Source organism: Spea bombifrons, chromosome 2 (genome assembly GCF_027358695.1).
Source record: "Spea bombifrons isolate aSpeBom1 chromosome 2, aSpeBom1.2.pri, whole genome shotgun sequence".
NCBI lineage: Eukaryota > Metazoa > Chordata > Amphibia > Anura > Pelobatidae > Spea > Spea bombifrons.
In genome coordinates this window covers 94,885,415-94,902,318 of record NC_071088.1, presented here as the reverse complement: position 1 = coordinate 94,902,318, position 16,904 = coordinate 94,885,415, and the positions used below count along the sequence as shown (strand labels likewise).

The window sequence follows — 16,904 nt, the reverse complement described above, 5'->3', positions numbered from 1 at the left end:
ATTTTTGAAAAAAAAAAAAAAAAAATGTACACCATCGTATGACCTTTTTAATGGAGCTGACTTTTATTTGATGCCTTAGGGTGACTATCTTTTTAGTAAACTTTGCAGCTAGCATCCGACAAAGCAGCAATGTCCTATTTTCAGGTTTAATAAGGCTGGAGATGATCTCCAGTAACTCGATTGCACGGTTACATTAAAACACACATCAGTCCATTGAATGCCAGGAGGTCTTCATTATCCCTCTGATGTCTCAAGAATAAAACACCATCTTGTCTTGCTTCATGTTGTTCACTGAGGTAGGACGAAGTGTACGTTAAGACGAAAATCTTTTAGGATGTCACTGCTTCATAAAAGTCTCCATGAATCTCCCAGCCAACAGTAGAATAAATTAAGGTTGGTGAAGGACATTGTCTTTTGTTATTTATGGACTTGAAAGAGTAAACCGGTTTCAAGTCGCGTGTCGCAATAGTAGAAAAATAATGCCAAACTGCACTGAGACAGGTTTCTGTCATGGTAGGACTCTTCATTGCCAGGTTCACCACAGTCTATACCTGAGCAGGAACCGTTCAAACCGCGTGAGCGAGAAGAATGAGACTTTAGCAGCATCTGGTCAAGAATGTAGGCCCAGGGTTCTTTTCTTTCTTTCTGTTGACATTCTAATTACCTCATTCATTCTGTAAGAGAAGGAAAAAGATCTCCTTAGTAAAAAAGCAATATTAGATAATACTTTCCTTAAGATGTATTTCCTAAAGGCAACATTGAACCAAACACTACTTGCTTCACTCTTACAGGAAAGAAAAAATAGGTATGGCTACCCTTTAATGGAAACGCTTTTTGGTCAGTCTTGGAGAAAAAAAGGACAGATGTACTCTTCAACAGTTAAACAAGTATTTGGTCTACATTTCTAGATGTGTCTGGTTTCATCTAATTATTCCAGGTGCTTACACAAGAGACTACGTATAGTTAGTCTTCCAGTGGAAAAGTAAAGACAAAAGAACATATAACCTTTTGAATACAATTAACATTGTACTGCATTGGGTTAAGGGTCATGCAACTCCACAGAAGCCTGCAGAGCATGCTGGTCTATTTACAGCGAGAAGGTTAGGATGACATGTTTGCAGCTTATGCTGAAAGGCATAATCCGGGTAGGGCAGTATTCCAAGCTTTTGTTTGTTTACAATGACAGAGAAGAGAGGCAGCTGTGCATTAATAGAAAAACATCCCAAAACAGTTCAAAATGTAGCACTATGGGAACATACAAAGGGGGAAAAGGTTTCTACTGAGAAAATATTTACTGAGCAAAAAATAACATTGATGTATTCCTTTCTACACATCCCAAACAAATACAATCTCCAAGAGGCAATGCTGTAAAAAAAAAAATATATATATATATACTCCCATGATTCCCGGTCACACTCTTGCTGCCAATGGCTGGCTGAGAATCGCGGATAGCAACCTGTATATTGATTTATAAGTAACCGAGGCTGAACTGTGCCTACTACAAATAACCAATATTATCCTTCCAATATCAGAGTAAAAGTATGGTCAAAGCAAGCATCTCGTGAAGACCAACCTCTCGTGGTAAATGCTTTATCTGCAGTATGCCAAAGTAGGAACAAAGCGCAAATGCTTCACTTCGATTAATGAATATCTACGATTAACAGAATCTATAGAGTATACTATTTTGATTGCCAAGTGGCAGCGTTGTTTTGCATGGAATGGGTTAAGGTGTTTCCCTCAGGTCTGAACACTAGCCTTTCCCTGTAACCCATCTGTCACACAAGATGAAGATAGGGAAACTCCAGCTTCCTCTTAGCTAAATGTGGATTTACCAAAGGAGTTTCTTATCCTCCTGCTGTCTATTTACATTACCTCCTATGGTGGCCCTCAAGTCAATCAGATATAAAGTTTACATCATTAGCACAGCTAATGACGTGGGGAAGGTCTTCAGCATCATCAGTCGAACGAATGCTGTGGCCTTTTGCAATGTGTACATACGCAGATTCCCACAAACAAAGACGAGCCAAGGAGGACTACATACGCAGATGGGTTCACGGACAGGAACTGTGCCATAATGCAAACGTGGACTTAATCTCCAGCAATAGACTCACACCCTTTAAAAACAAACGGCAAATACATTTAAAAAGGAAGCTATTGGTTTTAAAAAGAGCTGTTTAAAAGCACAGAATCCACAGTTGCATTTTTAATATTCCTAGTAATGATTTAGTTTAGAAGAAGAAAAAAAAAAAAAGAAATTAGATTTGACTATATTCGTGGTAATCATTTGTCTTGTCTATGGAGCCACTGCACAGACAGAGACATACTTTTGTTCTGATTCTTGTGGATAAAGTAACGTTTAATTAACACTTTTCCACTAACCGAGCACATGAAGAATGCTTTGACATTCACTGTCAGAACAGCATAGAAAACAGCCTTGGTCATAAATTCCATGGCTGTTAAAATACATAAGATTTTAAGATATACCAGCACAGGCCTGACTTTACTATCCTATCCGACTTTCATTTCCTAGCCAAACGCTGTGAGTATAATAATGCAACCAAATGCAAATACATCTGGAGAACAGTAAGCCATTTTCCGTGGTTATCCAAAAACCATAGAGGTGGCTAATGAATGGGTTTTTATGAGCAAGGTGCTTTTCAATACACCAAGATTGTAGACGTTAAGTTCATTTGAGGAGGATGCTCCTCACTTTTTGTTCCTGTCCAAAGTCTTACATCTTGATTGACGTTCTACACAGAACGGGTAAATCCTTGCTTGGCAATACATCTCACAAACCTGGACAGCACATTGCCACCAACGCTTTCTGTGAGCTTTACTTAATGTTTGAACATCATGTCAGGATGAAATTTATAGTTGTGTGATATAGCAGTAGCTGGTTGACAAACCCGGATTACTCTACAAGGATGACATCATATTCCGCTTACAGTGTGGTGCAAAGTCCAAGGCTGCAAAACGTGTCTAACACTTTTCTATGTTTCAAACATAGAAGTTGTAAAACTATGGAAAACTTTCTGTTAAAACACCGGACGCTGGGAATTTAATCAGTTCCTGTTTGTGAATGCTAAAATAAAAGTGAAATTCCAGTTTTTGGCAGCTATCCCACTATCAAGTATCACCAGAGAATTCTGTACGAAATGGAAATTATTTGTTTTTAATGGACTGCCAATTTCCTATAAAAAAAAATTAGATTTTTTTTTTTTTAGACCCCATCCCACAGTTACTGCACTGATTTATGGTGTGTTAATATAATACCAGTAAAGTGCGATCAACACGGGGTATATTTAGCTTCATGAGGTCTGTTTGGATCAGTTTAAAATATGTGAACCATACCAGTAAACATCATTATCCAGAGTTCCTGTTTGTTTGCTTTAGGTGCAAACGGAACATACCGGATGAGACATGTAAACGGAAGCTTTTCATTTACACAAGGAACAGGTGCAGAACGGGATGTAGAAGATACCCTGTAGTAACCTGCAAAGTACATAACGCTGTCGTCTGGCTCTGGTGCTCTCTTCACAGACCCTGTAAGATAACCAATCTCACACGCAAAGGAAACAAGCTGGGAACTAATCTTATTGAAAAGGTGACTCACCACCTAGTATTACCCACACAGTTCAAGTAAATTAATACCAAAAAAAAACCATACGAGCGCTATTGTGGTTGGAAATAAGCCACCTCATATGGACTAAACTGGCCATAGGGCAAAGCTGGTAAATGGCTACAGATTGTATGGTGCAAAAAGTTTGCAGGCTATTCGAACATTTCAACTCGTCTATACTGAGCATTACAAAAGGTCAACCTCAATGAGCTTCTCCTTTGAGACCTTCTAGACCTCTCACCGAACTATGCCCTTCTTTATGCATAGTGAAGTCAATGAGTTTAAATGTTCAACTCCCTAGCAAACTCTGTGTTTCGTGAACTCAGTCCACAAGCCTATCTCTAGCATGAAACTAATAAGAGCATGCCCTATTTGTCTTTACTACCTGCATTCCACGTGACAGTGACATTCCACGTTAAGAATATACAGGAAGTAAAGTAGTAACAATATGTCCTCAAAGAAGTTTTTTTTTTTTTAATGGGACTGGTAAATTGCAGTAAACTTTCCCTGTTAATACTGGTATCAGCCAGTTTGAAATTACACTAAAGCCCCCATCTTTGACCCTTTCCATTAAAACAAGCCGCTCAACAATGCTTAATCCAATGCGTCACATAATCCTCCTTAATACTTCAAAAACTCTGGGTGATTTTTTTTTTATTTAGCAAGAACATCTTGGCTTTCTTCAAGGAACTTTGAGTTCTATTACGATACCAATGAAATCCCAAAAATATATTTGGCACTGCTAGAGGACAAACCGTACTATGAGCTATAGATTAAGATGTGACCTACAATGTCATCACCATTGATTGACTGGTCATTGACCATCCGTTCGGCAGCACGCTTACGTATATTATATATATATATATATATATATATATATATATATATATACACATATACATACACACACATATACACGTAATGTATCATCGCAAAGGCAAAGGAGTCCTAGGTATATTGAGCCACTTGAACTGGCTGAATTGCAGTAGTCTGGTGTTTTTTTATGCATAATGCAATCATTAGACCATAGTTTTCCAGCTAGGGGTTTACAGCAAGGATGCCTTTCTGGGTTACAGTATTCAGCCTAAAAATCCTGCATAATTAACGTATCTGAATCTTGAACTGGATATATGAGTAAGATTATAGAGTACATACAACAACGTAAAAGTCAGCAGAATGTGAGCTAACTACAGTAGCTAGAACTGCATTTTAAGACACAGGACCCCCACATCCACCCAGTGTTTTTTATAGCAAGAGGATTACATGCTTTTAACCCTTTGAGACCAACGGGTGAAATTGGTAATGCAGCGTTCAGCCCTCAGATAGTTAAACCCTTTGAACCTGTTCAACAGGATCACACATTCCAGTCTAAAGGCATAGCTCTATCTACACATTCCCTTGACAAGAACTTTGGCCAAAGCCAAAAAAAAAAAAAATTAGGCTTTAGTTAAAATTGCATATTCTATTGCATCTGCTACATGATTAAAACAGACCTTGACACATGCTACAAAAATAGAAAGATAAGCCTCCCATGCAGTCAATGTGTGTTTATAATTAACAGGTAATACTTCTTTGGTTTTAAGTATATATAGTCAAGAGAAGAAAAAAAGAAAAGAAAAAAAACATTGAAGTATTATATAAATGCATCAACAATTTTCCAAGGTTAGGTTGAGTCAAATTTAATTCTAAGACGTGCTCTAAACTCAATTCCATTGTCGCCATTGTCTATCCAAAAGCAACAAAAAATTAGCCATTCCCTAGTTGAAGAAAACAAATCTTTTTGCCTATTTTGTACCGGGGCCGGGGGGCAGATGGCATGCAATCATTAGCCTATTGTCAACAGCAGCGCTGGGGTAGACTACTAGTGTGTCTTGCTTGTTGTGGCAGCTGCATGGCCTTGAAGCTGCCATCTGCCGAGGAAGGAAGTGTTCTTCTAAAAGACAAGGAGGAGGCTTATCAACAATCAACGTAGCACACGCCTTTCTTCATTGATAAATATTTCCTACCATGATCACATATAAATGTGGTATGGAGCAAACTTCTTCTCTGTGTAACCTAGAGCCCCTAATTGGGTTGAATATACAGAATTATAAGGGGAATTGGTAATGTGGCCATGGCAAAGGTCAGTGGAGCTATCTGAACCTTTGCTTTGTTCCTGTATCCGTTTCAGCAGCGAGAGGCATCTACAACTACCTGACAATAACACAGTGGGTTAACATTAGGCTCTTAACCCTTTGATCACCCAAGCAGAATGAAAGACGAAACAGAGTAACGCCAAAAAACGAGCCATAAAAAATACAAATCTGGGTCATAGTCAGAATTAACTTTTAAATTTAACTGATTCTGACCATGTGATCATAATGCTATAAATAAATCAGCCCCCCCCCCCCGATATGAAACACTAGAGCTGACATGCTATTGTTTTTAAGTTACTGGTGTACAAATAAAAAGGCCACACGCCGTGTAGCCCCTTGTTACTTGGCCTGCTGATGTATTATATTACACATCTGAGTCACGGCTCTTGTTTACAACGAACAGAGGGAGAGACACACAAAAGGGAGGTATACAATACGTTTCCTCTGAAATCCATACATGGGGCTCAGTCACACACACACTGACGCTGCAAAACACTGTTACAAAAGGCTTTTTTCTATCCTGTCTGGGAGAGATGTGCCCATTTGTCATGGTTGCTTATCATATCCAAGTATTTAAAAAAAAGCAGACTCATAAATCTTAATTTAGATTAATCTAAATATGAATCATCAATCTGTCAGCCTCTGTATAATATATTGTGGGTAAATGCTTTTACACGGCTGTAAAATTATTATAGAACTCCACGAAGGCGTTATTCTGTTTGTTCCGATTTGTACTTAAAATAACGAGCCCTTCTGAACACCGTGGTCCTTACATCTGCTCATACATAATGACTTGCATTGCAAAGCGGCACCTTCGGCCTCCTAATAAAACAGATTAGCTTGCTTCATTCAGACATGCACTGACCTTGAATACAATTTTGGCACTGTGCACATGCTGAGTTTCAACACCCACTCTAATCCGGAACTCATAGGCAAAGCCCGGGGTCTTTTAAGGGCAGCAGTCTCCTTCAACTCGGTGAGAGCTATTTATAATATCCCAGGGTTGTATTATACAGCAGTTTTAGTTAACTGTGAAGGCTTTTAGTGCTCTGTTTTGCTCCCAAAAACTCCAGCTGATATAATGTGTCTTTAAAATGCTTGATTTTTTGGTTTGAATGTTGATTTCTACCCCTAGTGAGAACCTCGAACTGAAAAAGCAGTTCATATGGATACAATGAAAAATAAGTATGTTAATTGACCTTCTGTACTGGCTGTTAACCATATGGCGGTGTTACATGGAGTCTTTGAAGTCCATACTTGCTTCATACAGCTCATGTAGTAGCCTCTTTGAAAGGCTGTTCATGTCGGGGCCAGCCTGCATTCCTAGCAAGTCAGCTTGGAGCATCTGCTTGTCAAATGCTAAATGAAAGTTATGAATCATACAGTGTAAAAATGTTTTCCACTTTCAGCATTTTCGCGCTTGAGAAATGCCATAAGCACGTTCGCATTCTTTCAAGGAACACCCAGAACTTTTACAGAACTCCAGCAACGGATCTCCAACCGAACAAGTCGGATTAAGTTTTATTACTTTGACTAGCGTCCGTATAATAACCAAAGATGGGCACAATATCTAAAATTATGCAATCACATGTTGTTCAACGAGATACTAACATCAAGACTTACCAATAGCCCACCAGTAAACATTAAGCTATGTGGCACAGCTTCTTACGAGCAGGCATAATTTACTTTCCAAATGTTCTTCAAGCTGTTTATATATGCAGAACGAGTGAATAAAACCCTCTATTGCTATCTTGAAAGTAAATCAGAAGCAATCGTCAAAGTAAGCACTTCCTGTGCCCTAAGCGACAACTGTTCCTGGTTTGCTTTAGAACAAACACGCCATTCAGCACAGACTAAAACTATTTTTCTTAAACGATTCAACAAATCTACCGAGTGACTATTGCAATTTAACAAAAAAAAAAAAATCTTTATGGTGCTTCAGGAAATATTAGATATTTAACTCTGGTGAACGTTTTGTACCAATAATTGCTTAACAACAAGGTCGAACAGCAAAGTGATTGTTGGGATCAAAAATGCTGCATTTAGAAAACCTGCCCAAGCAGTAGGTTCTAAGCGGTAATTTTGCAGTCTTTTAGAAAACTCTCACTATGTTCAGGCACTGTTTATTTAACATTTTGAGAGGAGGATAGACAGAAGACGTCGCAAACGCTGTGCCTCATTCTGCAAGCAGACAAATATCAATAATGTTTCTCCCTAATAAAAGAACACTATGTCTTGAAGGATTTTTTTTAAGAAAAATATTTATGCTAGTTGTGAGATATGGTGCGATGGGAATTTGGTTTTGTCCACTCCTGACATCACAGGTCCAACCCCAGGCCCCAAAGATTATGAGCAGAAGGATGGCAGAATAGGAACTCTGTATCAGAAAGCAATCTAGTCAATGTAGAAATGTTATACAAAAAAAAATGACTGTCCTGGACTGGTTTCAAGAACATTAGGTTATAATAAACTCTAAAACATGGTGAAATATCAAAGTATGATAACTACACTTATTAAATCTGTAATGAACAGTGCTATGAATGGTTTTCCTTATAGCTCCAAGGCACCAGGGGACTCCTTATTGGCTGCGGTTTCATCATGGTTCCTACAACTATCATAGTTGGAAAGCTTTAATTAACATGTAATGCTACAAAGAACACATACATATGCACCTTGGCCACCCAAGGGCATTTCGATGACTTGATTAATATGCACATAAAAAAAAAAAAACGCAATGCGGTTGGCAACCTAACGTTTTAGTGAGAGATACCGAAGCTCTGTGTTAAAGTGAATTTTTAAACACCCTCGCTTTAAATTCATTTTTATAGGTATGCTACTCAAAGTTGTATTACTCGGTTGATAGTACCTAATATAATAATCTCCATCTATTTTTCAGAATTTAAACAAAAAAAAACCCATGCTATGAAAAGAAAAGTATGCATTAATTCTCCATAAAAAAAAAACGAAAAAAAAAAAAAAACAGTGTACATTTCAGACTGACACAAGACGCCATGTAGACATACCAGAATCATCCTGCTTTAACAGGAGTGCGCTGGCTAAACCAGAGAGAGTAAGTTATCACTAATGTTAAGTAACCGATGCACTTGTGTAAGGCTGAAAATAACTAAGTCACATGCACAGATTATCATATGCACCCGAAGCTCCTGGCTGAATGAACTCACTGACAGAATCAGCAGGCTATTCCCTGGATTAAATCAACCAGAGCCAGAGCATGGTGCTAAGTACTTAAGGGGTTAAATAGCACATAAAACTATATGCTAGTTTATACTCTATGAGTATATGAGTTGGGACACACACACACACACACACACACACACACACACACACACACACATCTATGCTGTTCTAGATACTAATGAGAACTGATACTTTAACGTGAACCGGTATCAATGAAATGGGACACCCCGTACTATGTGTTTTTAGATTATTGTTATCAAGGAACAGAAATGAATTGTGCTTAATCAATAGGTGGTTCCATACCGTGAGTCTGTAAACAATACCAATCTTTTGTTGTAGGTTTTGTTTTCAAACCACCTAAAATAACATCACGCAGGTCCAAGGCGGCACCAGGTTGTACAGGATGAAAAACCGAGGGTAGGAACTCAAAAGGTGGTCATGCTTATCAAGGCAAAACCAAAGCTGTTGTGGTTTAGGTCCACACAGTATTAATGTAATTCACACTTGCTGGTATCTGAAGGGGTTAAGCATATTTTCCTGGGGTTTTTTTGCCCTGATTTGTCCATTTCTAAAGAATGCACGGCCTGAAACTCGTTCCAATATAAAGGTGCTATATAAGGGCATGTGGCTGAAATTATCTGATTCAAGATACCAATCTCCTTCCGAATGCCTAAAGGGGCAAAGGATATGGGATTATTGTGCCCAGTACAAAATGTTACAGGGCAAGATGCGAACACAAATTTATAACAAACTGTAGCAAAGACGCTATGAGCCAAATCAGCTGAGTTCACATTTCTTGGCAACGTTTCAACGCAGTTCAAGTGTGTCAGACTGCCATTTGTCATTAATTTGAATCTATGCTTTGTGTTTTCCAAATCCCTTGTAAATAATAAAACATCTATAAAAGATTCTAGTTTGTTGAAGCCCCCGTAATTCCATCTATTCACTTTCCCCCTTAACTATGCAGATGTTAAAGGAGTATGAAAAGGTAATATAACTGAGGTCTGACTGATTTTCTTCTCACAGAGTTTAAATGGTTCTATTACATCATATGTATAACCTAGACCTTGTGGTAAGTAAACCCAGTTAATGATTATGAAGGACCAAGCTCAGCAAGCTTCTGCTGCATGAAGAGCAAGATCCCCTATATTATGCACAGTTCAATCAGCAAGATGAGACTCCGTAATGATGATGATTGCTAGTGTTGGACCTTCAACATGAAAAGTAAGGCAAGTTAAACCAGATTTTTTCTGCAAACTCTCACTTTAGTGAAATCCGGTCGCTCTCTGGCTGAAAGTCCTTACTGCAAGCCAAGACATTACCTTCAGAGATTCTAGACAGAACTGGGGATGCCAGGCACCATGAGGATTATGTGCATAGGTTCTTGTCATTGAAACAAAGTCTTTCAAAGTATGTGTACAGTTGTCTCCCAGATGTTTTACCATACCAACAATCTACCATTAGATAATAACCAAGTATGATGAGAGTTAGACTTGAAACAAACATCTGGGGCACCATCTGGCCACCTCTCACTTTCACACGTCAATGGTGACCATGACTTCAGGGCTACGTCTCAGCGTACACTTACAGCAACAGCTAATATAAACCCAGATTTCAGTTTCAGCACTAAAGTATTAACTGTTCAAGCTAGTAAATATCAATACACATGCAATTGTTTCTTTTACTTTTTACTGATGCTTTAAGATACAATTTATAGCACAAAAAGGCTGCATTGATGGCTTGCACTAAGGCTTTTTGTTCTTGGTCACTAAGTTTTAACAAATCAATTTGACGCACATGACATAATTATGATTAATGAAGACAAGCATCATCGTTTATTTTTAAAGCACTGACATATCGTTTAGTGTCCTGCAAAGCAATCAATCATTTATGTTACTAACTTTTATTGTTCGAATGCTTTTACCACAAAAAAAGTTAGCCAATAATTGATTGAAAAGTCCATTCGCTGCACATACTTGCAGAAGGTCAAACAGTGGTGGTCTTGCCCAAAAAAGAACGGGTGTCAAAAAAAAAAATAAAAAAAAAAAAAAAAATATTATGCAGAATGACATATCCCCTTGGTGTGACTATATTCCCCCTTTAAATGTTGTTACAAAAAAAAAAACCATTATTTTAGTTAACATCATCTCGTTCAAGGAGGCCCTACCCTGTACCACATGTTCCACCATTTGAAATAGCCAGAAAGGGACTATTCTTTATAAATACATCCCTTCTGTTTATTTGCACATAATTGTGGCTTTTAGGGTTGTAGAACACTGTGGCACACTCAGATCTTGCAAACATTACGAGGGATATTTGCAGAGAAAAGAAGGTGGACTTGGGACAAGGCAACGGAAATCCCACACTGCTTGTTTTGGTTCTTCCCATATAACCACAAGTGGTTATTTAGCACATGTCTAAAAGATGGACATTGACTAGTCCACCTGCGGTGATCTTCACACTGAAGATTGTAAGGCCCGATGACAATAAACTTAATTCCAGGATCCTGTTGAGCATGGTCACAGTCTACTGCAACCAATAACTCTCAACATCAAATGCCAACTGTACATATGATTCCTATCCATAGCCTTTCAAGTCATCATAAAACTTTAAGAAGATTGCAAGCAGTCACACACACACATTCAGGCAAGGAGTAATCTATAGAGTCTAGAATGGTTTGCATAAGAATTGGAGTAAGTAGTCTGTTCAAAATGCATTCCACGTGGACAGGTGTTGCTTCTTAGTCACCATTTATTGTTATCCATATACATCAAATGCCTACAGGAGGTAATACAGGCAGTTAACCTCCAACAGAGTACTTACAGAGGCTTTTTAACTACTTTAAACAAGGATTTGTCTGGCTCGTGTTCCTGGAAAACTGTGACAAGGTATTGCAATTCTAATGGCAGCCTCATGAAATAAACTACATTGGAAATCTACCGCAAGCAAGGAAGGACCACCTCAGATATGATGGATCATACGTAATCACCATATCTCATCAGACTTGGAAAGTAGCCCGACTCCTATTGCATAAACAGAAGAGAGCAAAACATAAAAGACATTTTATTTTTGTTAAGATAAACAATTCTGATCTCCTCCCCATTCACAGCTAATCCTTAAAAGACTGAGTTGATCTCCTCAATAGTAGACCAAGGGAATCATAACAATTGAAAGCATTGCTGGCAAAACGTAAGAGGAAAAAAAAAAAACTTCTATACTGCAGAAAGAAAGCATTCATAAAACCCTTTGAAATGTGGGAACAATTAACAGGGTCATAATAAGATTGAAACTGGATGATTGTGCTAACTGGTTATCCGCACCTTAACATGCCCTAATCATATTCTGTTTATTTAACCTTTTAAATGCACATCCTCAAACAAAAGGGGATTATAGCACTTTCCGAGTCTACATGGAACTTACTCCAAATACATGAATTGCCTTATGTGTAACACAGCTTCATAAAAAGATTAAAAAAAAGTCCTCAACATGATGTGTTTGCCAAAGAACTTACAGGAACTGTTAAATGCACGCTGCATATTATTTCCACTGCTACTTGGACAAAGGGGACCTTATTTAACGTCGTCGCCTCCGGTCACAACTGCACTGGCTTTCCCAATCAGCTGTAATTATACAGCGATTAAAGCCGTGGCATGTGGTCTATAATGCATCTGTACATTCTAGCATATATTGTCACAAATACAATTCAGTTTGTGTATCAAACCCACACACACATTATATATATATATATATATATATATATATATATTTTAACACAAGTGATATGTTTGCACATGTAATGTAAACAATGCACTTAAATGCCATGTGTACAGATTTCTATGAGCAGAGGTGAGCGACCTCTGTGTCCTGTTATCCTATCAAAGCCAGTGATAAGGTTTGGGGCGAATGTTCTCTGCCCCCTTCTGGCTCAGGAAAAGAAAACGCTAAAAGTATGTGTTATTTTGTTATCTTTATAAGCATTCCACTTGATTTGTGGCGTACAGTAATAAAGTACAGCCAGTTTCAATGATAGCCTGTGTGATTGCTTTGACTATTAGAATTGAACACCTACCTGTAATGTACCCGTATGATAACTCTCCATATATTACTCACTGTGTATGCAAGCAGGTTGCATAACATGACAAAAATAGGTATCAAATATATGTAATACAGTGTTGCACAAAACAGAAAGAAGTGTGCATGCTAGATCACTGCTGCCCATGCAGGCCAGCAAAAGGTTTTGTTATATTCGTACTCACCTCTAACAGTGGTGGCACCCTTCATCCTATGGCCAAGGAAGTCAATGGTAGGATAAGATCCAATGTCCAGACTGGCAAGGCCCAAGGCAGGTAAGTGTCCTCTGGATGAGGCTTGTGTTAGGAGCAGCAGACTTCTCTCCTCAGGTGATAACTCAATGGCAATGTAGTTCAGACCATTCTGGAAGCCAGCTGAGGTCTCCCGGCACATAGGACTGCCACATTCAGCAGTCTCTGAAGTCTCTCCAGGCCTCAGTGACACATTCTCCACTGAAGCTGAGCTATGCCTCTTTGGACTATGTGCAAAGGAAGGAGATACAGGGGTCACTTGAGTGGTGGATGAGAAGGTCTCTGAACTGTGACGGCGACGGCCCCCTTGTGGATCTGCCCGTATGAGTTTAGCTCCCCGATTTGGGTCTGGAGGAGGACTGTGCAGACTAAATGCAGTAGGTATCTGTTCCATAAGCAAAGTCAAGTGCTGTACACCAGAACCAGAGTTTGCTCTAGGTAATGGTGCTGCCGACAGTGAAGATGCATTAGAAGGTGAGTCTGACTGTATCTTTCTGGGGCTCATTTCTGTGTAGTCTGAATTTGGATGTAATACAGAAGAAACTTTTGGCTTTGGAGATGGTGGCCCAAAGTCTAAGTTCATGTAGTCAGAGATTGGGGAGCGCTGGGTTTCCGAACTGGAAGAGGATGAAGCTGGACTGCTAGCAGTGGACAGTGGGACACAGTCTGATAAAGCAGTTGGTGTTTGTAAGGGTAGGGAATCTTGAGATCTTGTATCTCCAAAATAAATGTTAATATATTCCCCACCAGGAGGACTGGGTGGTTCTGGAGGGTGCTCACTCATGCTCGGTAAGATGCGCAAAGCAAGGCGTGAAGGTCGAGCAGCTCTACCGTGTGGCGATGAAGAAGCCGGGGACCTCATCATTACATAAGGTTCGGCCTCAGTAGTGCTTGGTAGCTGTAGTGATAATGTGTTATTAGCCTGGCAACAACAATTGTTTTTAGGCTGCATGAAGAAATAATCAGGGGGTGTTAAGGAAGTTAGTGGTTCAGCAGGGGATAGTCTGTTATGCACAGGTACTGGTCGTTCTTTGGGACCACACCACATCTTCATATAGCCATCTGGGGAATCTTCCTGAGAAGCATCAACAGATTCAGAACAACAGGTTCGAGGTTGCAGGATCTGCTGAGGAGCAGACACGCTGGCCGGGCTCATGGGCACATAATCTGTTGAAGAAGAAACTGTACCTGCCCTGTGGGCCATTGGCATGTACCCATCGTCCTTGTGCTGCCCGATCTTTACATCAGCATAGTCCTCTGGGTAGGGCTGGTACGTGGTTATCTTTGGAGAGGAGGGCTGAAGAGCTGGGCTTCCTTTGTAGGTGGCACGAATCAGGGTAGCCTCATCAAGAGAAGCAGAGGAGACTTGAGGAATTGCCACTCTTTGCCTTCCTGGTGTGGTCAGGGAGTATGTCCTCTTTCTCGGACACTTTTCAACACCAGAACCTTCAAGTCGACGTGCAACACACGAGCAGCTTCCTGGTAACTGTCTATCCATAGACATGTAACCATTCAGTTCCCCTGGGTGAGGTGGAGTGCCAGAAATAGAATCTGGGGTACCACTACGACAGCTCAGATATGCACGTGTCTGCTCTCCTGGGCTAGAGCTGTACTCATCCAAAGACATGAAACCTGTATCGCTGGGTGACCCAGAAGTAGAAGCATTGCAGCTAGATGGCCGTGGGGGAATTAATGGGTCAGAGGCAGAACCATGCCCACTACTACTGCCAGATGATAAGCTGATTGGACTGGCAGCAGTTGGTGGTGAGCGGGGAACAGGCATAGACATAGAACGGCTGTGTTGCAGGGGTCCTGGAGCTGGAACCAGTTTAATATGCCGTCCTCCCCAGCTGAGTGTGTGGGAACGGCTCAGAGGTGCACGTAACATGCTGGGGCTTAAGGGACTGCCTAAGGCTGCCTTGTTACTTAAATTATCACCCTCACTGGCAGTGCGGTTTCGTGAAGCAGAATTTGAGGCAGCACTAGTGGAGGACGACAGTGGAGTGTCTGTTCGTGTTCTCCGAGTAAGGCCAGTCTGGCTGGGTGGCAACTGATTGAGATGATGGCGCCTGCCGGGCACACTGATTGGGTTGGAACTAGAAGATTGGCTTTTACTTCTTGGTCTGAACTCTGACAGTTCCCTCATAGCTTTCATGGCTTCCAAAATGGTCTCGTGGATGCTTTGGGCCACCACGGTATCGTCGACCTGCATCCAGATCTCCCCGGGTCCAGTGGAAGCTGAACGACCGACCTCTACAAAAAAGTAGTTATCCGAATGGCCACAGCGTCGTATGTTCATTAACTGCAGCGTCACAGAAGGGGCATCGCTGTTAAGACGCACAAAGCTGATGCTGCGAGCAGACAAGCACAGTCTGTACACTCCAATCATACTCCGGATATGCCCCAGACCCCTAGGTTTTAGGTTTACTTGCCATATCTCTTTGTAAGCTGCATTGGCGGGGGTTATCAGTCCGTAGTTGGGGTCCTCTGTAAATGCCAGATGATGACTGCAACTATTGCTGCAGCTCCCGTTGCTGGGACAGCAGCATCCCCCGGTACCTGAACACACAGTCCCATCTTTTTCTCCTCTGCCCGTGCTGAGCAAGTCAGTGAGTGCTCGATACCAGCTTTCTTGCTCCTGCTCGCTATCTGCTGCCACAGCAAAATATTCATCCCTGGTGTAGAGAGCAATTAGGTACTTGTTCTTAGCATCTGCTCGCTTGTTGATGTTAAGACAGCTGTCTAGAGATATCACCCTCTTGGCTGCCGTCGATTTGCTCCTCCACTTCTTTTCATTCTCGTAATATTCTAGCCTGGCTGCAGGACAGCCTTCTCCAGGCTCCCGCAGCACAAAAAATCGTTTGTGGCCGTGTTTCTGTTTGCGTAGGTAACCGCATTTCTTTACATTGCTGCTGTTGTTATTGTTGTTGTTATTGTGGTTGTTTACATTAGATCCAGAGGGGAGAACCTGCTGCCCAGTAGTGGGGGGGCTGGCCATCCTCTTCTCACCTCCCAAAGTGGTGCCCCCCACCCCTCCTTGAATAGAGAGTTGCAATTGTGGGACACTAGAAAAATAAATTGGTGATTTTTTTCTTCCCCACCTATCCTTGTAAAAGAATAATAATAAAATAAAAAAATAACACGCACGCTTATGCAATGCGTAGTAGAATCCAAGTGGAAATTCCTGGGTGTCACAATTCCAGAGCACAATATGAATTCAGTACGGATTCTAGAGCTTCCCTCCTTCCCCAACTGCAAGGTGCATCGATACAGTAGAGTCTATATGAGATAGCGTTGCAGCGAAGGAGTCTTTTAAGGTAGAGCCGTTCTCCCACCGAAGAGCTGTATACACAAGCTGCAGCTGCGCAAGAGCGAAATCTTTCCCCAAAAAATATATATGAGGTGACAGACCTTGCAATGCTGCTTCCTCCAAAGAAACGGTCCAGCTGTAATAAATATACTGTACGTCCCGGGTGTTGTTTACTCCTCATAAGAATAGAAATAAATAGGTCCCGAGTGTGTGGCGTCTGGCCATGCTCCGCTCATCAGCTGCTATGCCCGCCGCAGGTACCGTACACTCAGGGACTCCTCTCTCGCTCGCGTCGGTAACCGTTTCACCAGTAAATAGCA

General features: G+C 40.7%; 1 protein-coding gene across 1 annotated transcript; it reads right to left on the bottom strand.

Annotated features, from left to right (window-relative positions):
• Positions 1-12: 12 nt before the first annotated feature.
• Positions 13-16,376, bottom strand: IRS2 (insulin receptor substrate 2). Its single transcript, XM_053455265.1, has 2 exons — positions 13,209-16,376; positions 13-674 (listed from the first exon to the last, which is right to left on the bottom strand). The coding sequence occupies exons 1-2, from the start codon at positions 16,270-16,272 to the stop codon at positions 670-672; spliced, it is 3,069 nt and encodes a 1,022-aa protein (XP_053311240.1). The 5' UTR covers positions 16,273-16,376; the 3' UTR covers positions 13-669.
• Positions 16,377-16,904: the final 528 nt, after the last annotated feature.